The sequence below is a fragment of the Dipodomys merriami genome, unplaced genomic scaffold (genome assembly GCF_024711535.1).
Source record: "Dipodomys merriami isolate MVZ:Mamm:240054 unplaced genomic scaffold, mDipMer1.0.p SCAF_3, whole genome shotgun sequence".
Taxonomy (NCBI): domain Eukaryota; kingdom Metazoa; phylum Chordata; class Mammalia; order Rodentia; family Heteromyidae; genus Dipodomys; species Dipodomys merriami.
In genome coordinates, this window is record NW_027204492.1 from 2,013,636 (window position 1) to 2,029,786 (window position 16,151).

General features: G+C 49.0%; 1 protein-coding gene across 1 annotated transcript; it reads right to left on the reverse strand.

The window, feature by feature from the left end:
* Positions 1–2,953: 2,953 nt before the first annotated feature.
* On the reverse strand, positions 2,954–15,047 carry LOC138839296 (melanoma-associated antigen 10-like). The gene is made up of 3 exons (XM_070038871.1): positions 14,973–15,047; positions 5,320–5,423; positions 2,954–4,439 (listed from the first exon to the last, which is right to left on the reverse strand). The coding sequence occupies exon 3, from the start codon at positions 4,386–4,388 to the stop codon at positions 3,405–3,407; it is 984 nt and encodes a 327-aa protein (XP_069894972.1). The 5' UTR covers positions 4,389–4,439; positions 5,320–5,423; positions 14,973–15,047; the 3' UTR covers positions 2,954–3,404.
* Positions 15,048–16,151: the final 1,104 nt, after the last annotated feature.

Below are 16,151 nucleotides of genomic sequence, written 5' to 3' on the forward strand. Positions count from 1 at the left end.
AAGGTGGCTCAGTGGTAGAGCGCTTGCCTTGCATGCTTGAGGCCCTGGGTTCGATTCCTCAGCACCACATAAGCAAAAAGAAAAAAGCCGGAAGTGGCGCTGTGGCTCAAGTGGTAGAGCGCTACCCTTGAGCTGAAGAGCTGAGGGACAGCGCCCAGACCCAGAGTTCCCCACAGCCAGAACCAAAAAAAAAAAAAAAAAAGAATTTGTAGGAAAGAAGTGGGATGATCCACTTTCCCACAGTCTTAAATATGGCCAGATTAGCATAGAGGGGCTGTTCAGGTAAGAACTACACAAATAAGGCAATGTGGGAGAGAACAGAATGTGCCTCAGGACAGAGTGTCTGGGAAACATGGGGAGGTAGAACACCCCCTCCTCCCCACTATGTGATCCAGTAGAAATGATATGGGGAGATAAGGAGGGACGATAAGTCATTTGAAAAGATCTTTGGGAGTGCTAGCAGCAAGAACATCTTGGCCTCCCCTCCCTCCACAAAACAGTCAGGATGGTGCTTTGTGGTGCGCAAGGCCCTCCCAGGCCAGGACTAGATTAGCTTGAGGAGTTGCTCGCTGACCAAACAATGGCTAAGTGTGGGATCACTCACTGTCCTGGGAGGAAACATTCAGGGCAGTCTGGAGGGGAAAAATGGCGAGAAAGCTACCAACATGTAGCACAGACACTGAACATCTGACTTCAAGTTCTCCAGGGAGGAGGAAAAGGAGCGCCAATGTTCAACTCAGGTTCCAGCCAAAGGTGAGCTAATGCACCCAAGGTCCTCTTATTCCCCCTGACCCCTCCTCCCATAACTCCTTCCCTGTCCTGGCCTGCCATACACCCAAATCAGCAAACCACACCCTTTCCTATGTGTCCTTATTCCCATGGCTCCTGACCTTCCTTCCCCAAATCAATGCCTTTCTGTGAGCTCCTGGTTGTCTTTCTAGCTTCCCAGGACAACACTGAAGCCCCCCAAACCCCATTATGGGTGGTGGAATAAAAAAAGCCTTCTCTAAGCCGAGCATCGGTGGCTCATGCCTGTAATCCTACCTATTCAGGAGGCTGAGATCTGAGGATCTCGGTTCAAAGCCAGCCCAAGCAGGAAACTCCATGAGCCTCTTATCTTCAATGAACCACTCAGAAAACCAGAAGTGGCTCAGTGGCTCAAGTGGTAGAACACTAGCCTTGAGCTGAAAAGCTGAGGGACAGTGCCCAAGCCCAGAGTTCAAGCCCACAACAACAACAACAACAACAACAAAGCCTTCTCCAAAATTTCCTGAGTAAACATGGAAGTTTTGACAGAATAAAGGCAGTTCATTCAGATAGGAAAATATCTGTAAGAACACTGGGAAAAAGGAATGGATAGGAAAGTTCTCTCTTGTAGGACAGAAAGAGATGACCTTCTGGATGCATGAAAGCATCAAATATCCTCAGAAACAACACTGTGGGATTATCTTGGAAGAATTTTAGTAAGACATATAAACACTAATGACAAATGGTGGCAGAGAACTGAATGAGCTACTGAATGTGGCGTCGATGGGAAATATATGGAAGAATGGGAATAATGTGGGCTCCCAACAAATTGAGACCCAAAGTCTCGTCTAAGCATTGTTAATTAATAGCCTGTGACCCAGGGAAATTGCCCAGGCTGTGAGCCTCAGGTTCTTCATCTGGGAAGCGAATCTGACAGGGTCTGTCCAATAGGCCTGCTGGATCCTGATACATTTTCTATGTAAAGTTCCTGAAGTGGAGAGAGAGAGAGAGAGAGAGAGAGAGAGAGAGAGAGAGAGAGAGAGAGAGAGAGAGAGAGAGAGAGAGAGAGAGAGAGAGAGAGAGAGAGAGAGAGAGAGGGAGAGGGAGAGGGAGAGGGAGAGGGAGAGGGAGAGAGTGTGTGTGATTGCAGTGAATGTCAGTGGATATTCTTTTTAACAGTGTTCCAGCCCTGTCCACTCTGGGATATTGTTGGGGTGCTCATGGTTCTCTAGGGCAGCCAGAGAATCATGGAATAGCTCATCAGCCAGGATGAAATTTCATGAAGCAAATTCAGTACGTATTTTTAGAGGACACATTGCAAAATTTGGCTGTGAATGACTTCCTTGCTGGGCAACTCTTAGAACTTGAACTGAGGACCAGCTCCTTCCTTTTCTCCTTCTTCCTTCCCTCTTTTCCACCCTCCTTCAGAGCTGTTTGTCTATCCACACAACTCTCACCACCACTCAAAAATCTAGCTCTTGCCTATCATTGGCTGAATTACTCCCAGGATAATAAATGCAAATGTCATTGTAATTGTCTCTGGCTCTCCCGGCCAAGCAGAAGAGCACTTGGCCAGGGCTTTCTAAGCTTCACCTAGGCAAAGCTTACCCCTATCCCAGGAAATCCTTACAGACGATGCAGCTAAGTCACCTAGCTCTTGTACATTGTTCAGCCACACTTACCTATGTGCCCCAGGAGAGGATTCCTCTCTGCTTTATCCAGCATCCCAAAGGAACTTCTCAGTGCAGTCTTTTATTCTCTTTGGCCTATAAGTCACACCACCTGAGGATGAACCCTCATGGAAGGAATTAGTTTCCTCAACTGACAAACTGCCTTGGCGCAGGACATTGACACTGGGCTGCTCTCCTTTGGAACCCAACCTCCTCCCCAATCACTTTCTTGTTCATCACATTTTAGATGACATCTGAATATCCACTAATATGGGTACTGCTCCTAGACCACAACTTTCTTTGGAGAAAGATGGACCCGACTGACCATAGCTTACTAATATCTTCACCACTCACCAAAGGCCTCCCAAACAGCAGATGCTTAGTGAAGGTCTGAAGAATGAGATGGTGAGTTTGAGGACGCATTTATAGAGATACACTTTAATGCATTTTCAAATAAAAGTCAAATAAACGCAGGTCAACAAACGTACTTTTTAATGTTACAGGGAAGAAAAAAATAAGGACAGGCAAGAATGAACTTTTTATTTCTCCATTTCTCTATACCATGTATTTTACTGCTGGATCATTTCCATTTCCAAGAAATTACACACTCACTCCAGTGCCATGTTAACCTGTCCTCAGTGACAAAATAACACAGTTTACAAATTAGTTGAACAATTAGCAAGTCACACTCCTAAACTATATTAACAGCAATAAATGTATGACTACTGTCATTCATAACCTTCCATTATGAAGCTGAATAAACCTTCAATTAAAAGGGCCAACTGAAAAATTCCAAAGGAAACAAGAGGTCAACTCGAAGTCACTTGTATGGCACACCATACGTTCCTCTCAACTCACCCTAAAACTCCGCTACTGAGAAGGCTGACTTCAGTCTTCAAACACAAAGTGAACAATGGGTATCATGTACCACGGGATTTGGCCCTGGAATATAAACACCCCCTTCCCCCCAGTGCCCTTGACTCTGACTCATGCGTAGGGGTCCTGTTCCTTCTCTCTCTCCTCTCTCAGTGCTTCTTCATACAGGGATGGGAAGCAGGTGGGTTCACACTCACTGAATACAGCCCACCAACTCAGGACTTTCATCTTGCTGGTTTCTAAGTAGGCCCTTGGACCCCACAGGAACTCATAGCAAACAGGTTCACTGTTGGGCACCTGTTGGTACCGCAAGTATCTTTCCTGCACAAACATTTCAGTGATTAACTTCCTGGGATTCCCATAAAGGTAGTGCCGTGACCCAGGATACACCCCCATATTACTCAGTGCTTCCCAGATCATGGCTTCAGAAGCACGGTTGCCCTCCTTAAAGATGATACACAAGATCATGATTAGAAGGCCCGTCTTTGGCACACCCTGGATATCACACATTATCCCATCATATGTGAGCCCCAGGGAAGTGACAAGGATGTAGGAGTGGTTGGTGGGATTCACTTCCTTCAGCTCAAGGCCAAATATCAGCTGTAGTCTCTCAGAGACCTTACAGAAGATCACAGAGTAGTACTCGTGGTGATTTGTGATGACTTCCAGCATTTGTGCCTTGGTGACCAGCTCCTTCCTGCAATACTTGAGGAGCAGGAAAGGCACCAAGGCTAGAACTTCTCTTAGCAAGGATTCAGGGTTACGCGGGATAATGCCCTGGTTACCTCCAAGGAACAAATGCTCTTGTTCTTGGTTTCTGGAGCCCTGATTGACTTGGTTCTCTGCAGCAGAAACCAAGGCACTGGGGGCAGAGGAGGCTCTCTGGGGACTACCTGGTAACCCAGGAGCAGGCTCCTCACTTGGAGTATTTGGGATCACAGCAGAGCTGAAGGAAGAGGCAACAGCAGTGGCTTCCTCCACCTCCTCAGCCACCGGGACCGGGGACCCACCCACCAGGCCCTGCCGCGCCTCTCTCTGGTCCTGAGAGTCTTCCTCACGCTCGCCCTGCCGGCTCCTCTGACGATAAGGCATCATGGCTGTGGTTGGGCACAGCAGGCAAGAACTTGGTGATGCGGACTCCCAGACCTGGGGAGAGAGGGAGCACGTGAGTGGACTCAGCCTAGAACTCCACCCTTGGTGTTCTAGCAAATGCTTTATTGCTGGTGTTTTCTTGGGGCGGGGGGCAGGCTCCTGGCTTCCTGGTGGTCTCTTCCCTGAGAGCCTGAGGAAGGAATGGTGTGGCTTCTCATGGGGCAGGTGGCTCCCAGAGCTTAGGGTCGTAGGGCTATCTATACAGCATGTGGAGCTGGGCAATGTAGGAGTCTCCTGTGTTCTGACATGGGTGAGCCATTGGTACAAATTCATAGTGTGCACTTCTAACCCTGCCTGAGCGTCATCTCCTCTCTGACCTGAGGACAATCTCTTAGACCATGCTTTCAGCTCCTGGTTGCTAAAGCTGGTAGAAGCAGCCCTGATCGGCCCTCCTTTCCTCCTTCCTTCCCTGAGTCTCCAGCCTCCAAAACCATCACTGGGCCTCTAGCTATAAAAGTGGGGTGGGCTGCACTCTTGAAGATCCTACTGTTCTGAGGTGACTGTTCCTTTTGTACCCACTCTGAGCCTCCATCTGTCTCCTTGCCAGCAGTTGGTCCTTAATACTGACAAAAGTCAGCCAGAGGTCCCCACATAGGGCTACAACTGTTCGGGGGCAGCAGCAAGCAGTGACCAAACTTGTTGTGCAGCATGTACATGGGAGATCTGGTGATCATGTCTTGATAAATGGCAAGGTCTGGAACTACTCTCTGATGACCCGAGGCTACCTCCCTTACACCAGAACCCTTTTTTTGTGAGATACCAGAAGAGGAGCCGAGGGAAGGCCAATCCACGTGCTCCCCAGGTTTTCCCATAGCTGGGAGGTTGGGGCTGGGCTCCCATGTGTTTTTGTGAGGATGATCCCTCCTCTCCTCACCTTAACTCCTGGAAGATCCTGGACACCTTCCTCTGCTGACCAGGTACGGTCCCTTCTGCTCTCCTAGTGCCTCCTCTTATGGAAAGGTCTCAGGGTCCTAAGACCTAATAGACAGAAATGAGAAGATAGCTTATTTGGACGCCCCTGCAGGAGTTTCCCTAGGATGACAAAGGAGGCAGGTTTTAGGGGTCTTTTGTCTGAAGTGTCCTTAAGGTATTCAGACTTAGTCCTCACAAGGCCTTCGTCCTCTTCCTCTGCTGTTCTGTACATTTGTTTCACAGCTAAGCCGATGTATTTCCTCGAAATACCAGAACCCCAAATAGAAAGCCTGTGGTGGCATATATCCCCACACTCCTGTTCAGAGCCACCCTGGGCTGAAAGAGTAAATTTCCTATATCTTAGATCACAGGTTTTCTGGGTCTTTCCTTAGGGCCCTGCTGACCAGAGACCACACTCGTAGACCAAGACCCACTCCTCTCTGATATACCAAAGGCAGAAGTGCACATGCCCTGAATCTAGCCACTCTGCCCAGAAACTCCAAGGTCTGATAGGAGGAGCAAGGACCCTCTGTGATCTGGAGTGCAAGATCCCTTCATTCCTGCTTTTGGGTCTGCCACTTTACTCCAGGCAGAAGCTCTACTCTATGATAGCCTGAATCTTCCTCCCTCAGATTGCACAATCTTGTGGACTGCAGGAAACAGACTAATAGGGGCAGATCTGGGACCCATCAGTTCTCCTGAGTAGCTAGGATTACAGATATGAGTCACCAATGCCTGGTCCTGGTCCCATCAGTTCTGCCTTGTATCTCACCTTGTCTCCTGATTGTAGACCCCGCCATCTGCTGAGGTGATGTTCTTCCTTCCAAAGTTAAACATAGCTAACACTCAGAGGCAGAAGCCCGAAATATTTTTCTTATTACCGCATGGAACCTCCCAAGGTTCACGGCAAGTTGGAGTTTGGTGGTTTGTGTGCATGTGTGGAGGGGGGTGGGCTCCTGGAGTTTGAACTCAGGGCTTTGGTGCTGTCTTAGTCCTCTATCACTTGGGCCAAAGTTCCACTTTCGGCTTTTATGTGTGTGTGGGGGGTGGTGGTGGTGGTGGTGGTGGTGGAATGGATAGTGTATTGGAAATAAAAGAGCCTCATGGATGTTCCTGTCCGAGTTGACTTCAAACTGTGAGGCTCACATGTCAGCCTCTGGAGTACCTAAGATTACAGGTGTGAGCTGCTGGCACTCAGCTACAAGGCTGAGTGCCTTTAGGATAATCTCAGCTCTTCCCATGTCCTTTTTTTTTTTTAATTAATATTATTTTATTTTATTTGAGAACATACTGTACAGAGGGGCTACAATTACATGGGCAGGATAATGCATACATTTCTTACCAAGCATTGCAGCCTCCTCCTTTGTTTACCCTTCACCTCCCTTCCCAGCCTCCCCCTTCCCCCCACCCAATTATACCCCCCCCCCACCGACATTGCAAAGCTGATGTCCACCTATGTCTGGACCCTTGAATTGTATACTTGAGATCCTGTTCCTTCTGGGATAATCTTAGTCTCTCTCAGATACAGAAGCAGAAGGCAGGCATTACCTGCCTGGTCAATCTGAATGGGGTCTCCCAGAACTATCAGGGGGGACAGGGTTCGATGAGTCCCTCTTTGTCTTGGAGTTTAAGCTCCTCTTCTGCAAATCTAGGCTCTATCCCCTCCAACTACAGTGCTCACTTTTTTCTAGCCTCCAAGTCTGATTTAGGGGTGGACACATCTAACCATGGTGCCAGGGCCACATAGGACTAACAGCAGTAATATAACAGGCTTTTGGGGGGCCCCACCATCTTCCCTCTGGGTCCTCCCAGACAAACAAAGCCTATCTTCCATTGTCTTCCAATGCCATTTGTACCCCTCAGATCAACACCCTGACTCCCATGGTCCTCTGAGGCTGAAGGAAGGTGTCAGGAATGGGTAGTGAAGGATTGACCCCCACCCCCCATTTTCCAGGTGCATACAGATACCAGGCAACCAACCAAAGATAAGTGCAGACTGCCTGACTCCAGCAGGGCAATCTATCTAAGCCTAGAATGTTCAATCAGTTGCTGGTTTTTTTTTTTTTTTTGGTCGGTCCTGGGGCTTGAACTTTGGGCTTGGGTGCTGTCCCTGTGCTCTTCAGCTCAAGGGCAGCACTCTACTGCTTGAGCCACAGTGCCACTTGGAGTTTTCTAGTGGTTTATTGGAGATAAAGAGTCTCTCAGACTTTCCTGCCCAGGATATCTTTGATCTCAGCCTCCTAAGTAGCTAGGATTACAGGCATGAGCCACTGGTACCCTGCCAGCTGGTGTTTTAAAACTGTCATGTTTACTGAGTTTGTCATTACCTATTTTATCCTAAGTAATAAGTTGCAGGTAAACTTGCTTAAAAGCTACCTCTGTTTGATCTCCTTGTTGCTTAAATTGGGACTAAAAAGGTCACAGACTATATCAACCCCTCTGATGTGGGATTCTGCCAACGGAAACAAGTCATCCCAGCAACGAGCAACGCTAAATATCATCCCAGCAAGAAGAGACCCCCCCAGACCCACCTGGACGGTCCTGGTGACCAGGGACGACACAGAGGCAGTTGGGAAGGACTGCTCAGCTAAAAGGGGATGGTGTCAGATCCTGAATAGAGTCACTTTGTGCTGTCCTTTCAAAATCAACCAGAGCCAGGAGATCAAAAGAAAATAGTTCATAAGTATACCCATCGAATATCCATACTTACCTATATTCTAACTGGATAGGAACTTACTCTTGCCTTTGTTACCTGCTATTTCTATTTCCCATCCATACTACGTAGTACAGACATCTATAGTCCAGTTATATGGAAAGTCCTCCTTCCCTGTAATAGGCCACAACTGGGTTATGCTCCAAATGAAACTTTTCTGGCTTGTGCCCAGGGTGTGTTTTCCTGTGTCATTCATATCAACTAGTCATACCACCTTGTCATTCTTTTGCCTGATCTCACCTTTTTCAAGTTTCTAACAGTATGACAACCCTCACTGAGGACACCACCTGGGAGCAAATCAAGACCACCCTATTACTGCAGGCAAATGGAGGCTTTGCTTACACTGCCCTGCCCTGCCCAGCGCAGACCTGGACCCTGAAGACTCTGCCCCCAGTGACTTCTTGACAGCCCCATGTCAGCAGGAAGTAGCCAAGATATTCCTCAATTTTTATACTTATTCAGGGTTTCAAATGATGGGACTCTGCTTTGTTCCCATTATAACAACAAGTTGCTTCCTCCTCAGCCCAATTCTTTTTATGTATCCTAAGACCCTATAGGAAGGACTTGCCTCTAGGTCCATTCTTTCTATGTATCCCAAGATGGAATATGAAGGATTGACTCCCACCCTGTTTTCCCAGGTGCATACAGATACCAGGCAACCCACTAAAGATAAGTGCAGACTGCCCGACTCCGCAGGCCAATCGATCTAAGCCTGCTATAAACATTCCATTGTGGGCCCAAGCGAAAAGCCCCCACCTCCTTTAACCTAGTGGCTTTTTTTTTATTAATCTCTGCCTCCTTGCTCACACTTCATAAAACCCTGCTTCTATTCCAGCTCTGACACACAGTCTCCCAAGCCCCTGGGACAGCTGTGTCCCTCACTGCTCTATCTCAATAAACAGTCCTCACCTGTGGAACATGGAGTAAAGCCTGTTTCCTTCCTTTCTCCTCCATTTTCCTAACAGACAGAGAGGCTCTATTGACTTGAAGCTCCTCGTTTAGGTCTAATTTGGGAACCCTCAATGATGGAAAATAATTTAAAATGAAAGCACTCACTTTTTCCTCTGACTGACACATCTTAGAACTGTCCTTGCTGCCCATGATGCTGAATCATTTCCCCTCCCCTCCCGCCCCTTCCCTCTAGTTTAAGGGGCAGAGGTGGGGAATGCCCCGTTTCCCCTTTAGCCCAGCTGAAGGGGTCTTGATTGCCCTTCCCAGGCTTTCCTCCAAATAATACCTGTTAGTCTGTTGACTTTGCACTTTCTTTTCCTTTTGTAAAGGTGATATACAGAGGGGTTACAGTTACATAAAACAGGTAATAAACACATTTCCTTTTAGCTGTGTCACCTTCCTTCCTTTCTTTTTCTTTCTTTTTTCTGTGTGTGCAGGACCTCAGGCCTAAGCTTAGGCACTGTGTCTGAGCTTCTTTTGCTCAGGGATAGTACTCTACCACTTCAGCCACAGTGCCACTTCCAGCTTTTTCTGAGTAGTTTATTGAAGACTCTCACGGATTTTCCTGCCTAGGCTGGTTTCGAACTGCAATCCTCAGATCTCAGCCTCCTGAATAGCTAGGAATACAGGCCTGCGCCACTGGCACCCAGCTCTTTTTCTTTTTTGGCACACTCCATCTTTAGGGGCTTCCTTGGTCCACCCTCACCTTTCACCCCACCCTGTCACAGAGTTTTTCCATCTTTGCTTCACAGACCTCAGACCAAGGCTTAGATTTCAAGGATCCCTGACACAGGAGGGGTGGGGAAGGGATGGGGAAAGGTGGAAGAGGGGTAAAGGTGCCCCCCCCCGACTAGATGCACTAGATATCCCTGGGTGACGCAAAGTTGACACCACAGAGAGAGTGGGTTGAGTTATCTGGGTATCTTCTACTGTTGCCATGGTGGGGTTCGTCTTCCCTCTGCTCTCACTTTCATTCTGCATGGACTCAGATTATGGTCCTTACTCCCAGAGTTCCAAGAGGCAGGAGTGGGGGAGGGGATGAGGAAGGGGGGGGATGTAAAATCCACCCTGGGAAGGTGGAACAGACTCCTCCCTTCTCTTGGATAAGTATCCACCCAGTACGTGTGTCACCTAGGTAACTGACCACTTGGAGGCAGTCACCCTCCAGCCCCAGGTCACATCTGCATCTGATGTGGCCACACCTTTCTTCACCCCTGGCCTTGATAAGTAGAGGCTTATCTGTGGTTTGACCCTTTTTATCTCTGCTGCGTGGGCTTCCAACTTGACCAGAGGCAGCTTGCAAATAAACCTTTCTCTTGCCTGAATACTATGTGCTCTCTTTCCTTGGCTGCTGATTTAATTTACCTAACATATATGGTGCGATGACTCGGATGAGGTTTTTGAGTTGGGAATATTAGAATTTCCTGACCACTCCTTTTCCACGAATTGAACTGCCTTGAGACACCACGTGAGACTTTTCACCAACACCATTGCTGACCTCCACGTGCACATCCACACCACTTCTGTACTCTGGTGAGTGTAACTCTGGGTTCTCTGTTGCCCCGTCTCTATGGTGCACCCACCTGGTCAGCTCTCCTTCACTCACCAGACTGACTCACTCCCGGGCTTTTAATGGGGTGCTGCAAGTCACTCCCGAGGGAGGAAACTCTTTTGGAATGCCTTCTGCATTCCTTGGGTGTCTTGTCCCTTAAGGTCTGCATCTACAGAAAGTGCCTAATGTATTATTGCACTGAAGTCCCACCACAGTATCAACTGGATAATCGCTCTCAATGGGCCAAAGATGGACCTCTGGACTATGCTGTTCTCAGTAAATGGTTAAAGGACGTTTATATTCAGGCTTTCTTTGCTCTCTGGGATAACCCAGCTCTCTGCCAATCTTGCCCAGCTTTCCCCATCCTCCTCGCACATGGACAACCCATCTCTGAGAACTCTGAGCCCTCTCCAGAGCCTGATGTGTCTGACCCTCTTTTTGACTCTGCCCCTTTTCCTGGTGGGCCTTCAGCTCCTTCTCCACCTTCTTCCTCTTCCTCCTCTTGGCCCTCTCTCCTTTCCCCTCCTGCAGCTTGTACCTGGTTTCTCACCGGTGGCACACAACCTCCACCAAACTCCATGTGCCCTTTGCAAGAGGTGGCAGGGCCTGAAGGCATCATTAGAATGCATGTTCCATTTTCAATGTTCGATATTACTCAGATTGAGAAGCGGCTGGGTTCTTATGCCCAAGATTCTAATAATAAACCTGGCTCACACCTATGACCTAATCTGGCAGGACATTTATCTAATACTATCCTTCACCCTTACTGCTGAGGAAAAGGAAAGGGTGTGGATTGCTGCCCAGGTGCATGTGACAAAGCCCACCGCTTAGATATTGACTTTCTAGTGGGAGCAACAGCTGTGCCTAGAAGAGCCCAATTGGAATTATCAACATAATGCTCCTGGGAGGGAAAACAGAAATAGGATGATAACTTGCTTTGTGACTGGCGTTCAAAAGGCAGCCTATCTCCCTGTTAATTATGACAAATTAAAACCACATTACTCAAAGGCCCAATGAAAACCCGGCTAAGTTTCTCTAACACCTAAGGGTAGCGCTCCAGAGCTATACTAAGTTAGACCCAGAGTCACTGGAGGCCAAGGTGGTTCTTAATACTAATTTTATCACCCAATCAGTTCCTGATATTAGGAAAAAGTTTTTTTTAAAAAGCTGAGGATGGTCCTCAAACCCCTCATCAAGATCTGGTGAGCATGGCATTTAGGGTTTTTAATAATCAGGGAGATCAGGAGATTGCCTATAAGACTTCCTGTAAGAGAGAGAATGATCAAATCCTGGCTGCTGCCATCCGGCCTTCTCCAAGAAGAGGCACCCAACATACGCTGCCTGGATCATGCTACAGGTGTGGACAAGGTCACTGGGCAAAATTCTGCCCTTCATCACGACCACTACCTGGACCCAGCCCAAGGTGTGGACAACAGGGACACTGGAGAGTCCCTCCTTGTCTCCACAAGGTAGGCCAGGCCCTCCTTCTCCCCGTCTACCCAGGCAGGAAGAGCCTGACCCATCGCAGATTCTCTGCTTGGCTACAGAATGAATGTGCCTGGGACCACTGGCTCCCAAGAACAAAACCATCACAATGGAGTAGCCCAGGATATGTTTCTATGTAGCTGGTAAGCTAGTATCTTTCCTCTTGGATACAGGAGCCAGTTTTTCGGTGCTATCTCAATATGAAGGCAAGACTTTTCCCTCCCAGACCTCAGTGGTGGGTGTTGATGGCCGACCTACCTCTCCCCCAACTACAGGACCAGTACCATGTAAAATACAAAACTTTCCCTCTCCCCTTCCTGCCTGCAGCTGTTTCATGTTACTTTTATTGAAAACCCTGACTTCTCACTAGAAAGCTACTCCCCTCTCAATCCAGCCACCATGCTTCCATCCAATTCTAACCCTCTTTCCCATTCCTGTACAGAGACCTTGGAAAAATTAACACCCCATTTTACAAGTATCTCAAACTCCTCTTCCTGACTCAGAAGACATCTGGTACATTGATGGCAGGTCCACACCTACCTCCTCAGGCAGCCAAATTGTGGGTTATGCCATTGTTAATGACTGCACCACTATTGAAAGAAGCCCTCTGCCCCCTGGTACTACCTCACAAAAGGCAGAACTTATAGCTTTAACTAGGGCCTTAACTCTAGCCAAGGATCAGAGGATTGATATCTATACAGACTCAAAATATGCCTACAGACTCAAAATATGGCTAACATATTCATTCACATGCAGCTATCTGGAAGGGGCGTGGTTTCCTGTCCTTGAAATGGACCCCCATTACTAATGCCTCACTTATTAAGCTCCTAGAAGTGGCTTTCCTTCTCTAGCAGGTAGCAATCGTTCACCACAGGGGACACCAGACGGGACTGGATACCATCACAGTTGGCAATTTAAAAGCAGACCAGAAGGCAAAACTTGCAGCCCAGAGACAACTTCCGAGGTGACTTCCAGCTCCCTTGCTTCTGGTATTGCCTCCAATTCAACCCTCATATACCCCACAGAAGCTGGAGTAACTTATCCACCAGGGAGCCTCCCAGGAAGCACAGGGGTGGTGGTCCTTAGAAGGACCAGTTATTCTTCTTGAGACACAAGCAGACAGCTTTCTCGTCCAGGTTCACCAGGTGCTGCACATTGGATACAAGCCTCTCCCACCTTCTTAAACCTTTAATCCATTGCCCTAGCCTAACTGCCCGACTAAAGGCTATTACCAAAGCCTGCCCCAATTGTTCCCTTACTTCCTCACAGGGTGGTCTCCGACCCGTTGCATTCACCACACCAAGCTCGAGAACATTCCCCAGGGGAAGAATGGCAGATAGACTTCACTCACATGCCTCAATGTAAGCAGCTGAAATACCTTCTAACTATAGTAGATACTTTTTCAGGATGGATTGAAGCCTATCCCACAACGTCAGAGACTGCTGACAATGTTGCCTCTGCCCTTATAAAAGAAATTATTCCAAGGTTTGGCTTACCCAGGTCACTTCAATCCGACAACAGACCTGTTTTCATCTCTAAAGTGACCCAACAGGTGGCATCCTCTCTAAACATCCAGTGGAATCTTCACATTCCTTATAGGCCTCAGTCTTCTGGAAAGGTTGAAAGAGCTAATGCGCTCCTCAAAACAAATGTACTCAACTTTCGCTAGAGCTCCAGCAATCCTGGCCAGAACTGTTACTCCTGGTGCTCACCCACTTACGTGCCTCTCCCCGCAGCCCTACTTTTCTTAGCCCCTTTGAATTAATTTATGGAAGACCTTTTCTCATAGATAATTTCCCTACTGACAATACCAAGCCTCCACTAATAGACTACCTTCCCGTTCTAACCTTTCTTAGGCACATGCTGCGCCAACATGCCGATCAATGTCTCCCTCAGCCTCATCAAGGCCCCTTTCCCACTCCCCCAATTTTGCCTGGTGATCAAGTGTTTCTCAAGACCCTTAATCCATCTGGTTTACACCTAAGTGGACAGGCCCTCACCAGGTTCTGTGGACCACCTCCACGCAGTCAAGCTAAAGGGACAGCCACAGTGGATTCATCTGTCAAGAATAAAAAGGGTTCCTGCTCCTGCCCCTTCTATACCAACACTGACTTCAAGGTACACCTGTTCCCCCCTTGGGCCTACCAAGGTAAGGCTGTTTCGCATCCCTGAAGATCCCAGTAACACTGAGCCAGCTACTCTCCAAGCACCTCTCTACATCATCCCAATTGCTACTCCCAAGTAATTGGAATCTAATTTTTTCATTTCAGTAATATTTTTCATTTTATTGTTGTATACCCCCTGCCTCAGGAGACTTACTCCAGACTTCAAAGAGTTGCATCAACCAAAGGACAGCTGCTGCTTGCTGCCTTCTCCAGGGGTCAGGGGACACCACATTTCTGCCTTTTACCCCTAATGTTGACTGCCCCTTGTCAGCAGGAAGTAGCCAGAGATTATCTGCATCCTTTACCATAATTATTAAAAGGCTAGAATGTAAAGTCCACCCTGGGAAGTGGAGCAGACTCCTCCCACTTCTTGGTTAAGTCTCTGCCCAGCACCTGTGTCACCTAGGTAAACGACACTCTTGGAGGGAGTCACCCCCCCCCACATCCGTATCCGGTGTGGCCATACCTTCCTCCGCCCCCTGGCCTTGATAAGTCAAGGCCCAGCTGTGGTTTGACCCTTTCTATCTCTGCTATGTGGGCTTCCAACTTGAGCAGAGGCGCCTGCAAATAAACCTTTCCCTTGCCTGAATACCACGTGCTGCTGTTTCCTCGGCTGCCATTTTAATTTACCTGACGGGGGAGGGGTGAGGAAGGTGGGGGAGGGGGGTGGCGCTCGTCTGACTTGATGTCTTCTAGTGGTGTACGGGTAGAAAAGGAGTCAGGGCTGGATTTTTGGGGAAACCTTGTACCTTGCGGAGTCTTCCAATGTCCTCCCTTGGATCTCACTCTGGTTCCACACAGACTTGCCGGCGCCTGTATCCTTCCTCCACCAACCTCCGACGCGGCTGAACAGGCCCAAGGCTGTACAGCCTACAACGGACACCTTCCTTCCGGCGGAAGTGAGTAGTGGGCAGCAGAGGGTGGTCACGTGCCCTCTGCCCCTCCCCCACCGGATGTGCCCTTGTGCAGCCGGAAGCGGACCGAGGCGGCAAGCTTGGATGAGTGTAGTCTGTATTTTCGCGGACGTCTTTGTCCACCTGCAGTTCCCCCTTGGCCCCAAAGACTCGGGGCCCCCTGCTCCTCAGGCCTCGGACCTAAGTAGTGACCCCCAGGATTCCTTGACGTGGCGGTGCGGCGAGGGAGGGGGAAGTGGAGCATGGGATGGAGGCCCGGCCTCCCCCGACACATTGCCGACCTAAAGTGGGGACCTCGACCCCCAGCCTCCCCTTGCTCTACCTCCTCGGGGAGGCCCTAAGTGCGGTGCCCGGGCGGCCAGGCCTCACCGAAGGGTGCAAGCAATTCTGCACAGCCCCCCACCTTCCTTCCCGGCAGCACCTGGACCCTCACCTGCTGTGGACCCCACACGGAGCCTCACGGGGGACCGGACAGTGGACTCCCCAGAGGCCACACAAAGGGCCTCGCAGTGCCCCCCGAAGATGCCCAGCCGCCCGAGATGGGATGGGGACATGGGGGGGGCAGGGGGGACGGGGAGGGGACATAGCAATCAGTGCGGTCTGCGCCTTCCATAGCTGACCTCACACCACAGCTTCCCCCCGCAGCACCCGTGAAGGAGGGGGCGCGTTTAAGGAAAGCATGTCTTCCTGCTCCCCTAGCCTCACGTTTATGCCAAAAAACACTGTCACCTACTCACTCCCACGGACAAGGGCTTGGCAGCATCAGAGGATGTGAGCAATGTGGCTGTTTTGATTATCTACTGTTTCATAGCAGGGCAGTCACCTTCATCTTCAAACTCCCACTTACACTCAAATTTATTTTACATCTCTTTACATCCTATGCATTTCTCCTCAATAGAAAAATCATCACTTGTTCAATCTTACCTCTCCTATTTACCATTGTGCAGAATGTCTTGGCTTCTGGGCTGGGAAGGTGGCTCAGTGGTACAGTGCTTGCCTTGCATGCATGAGGCC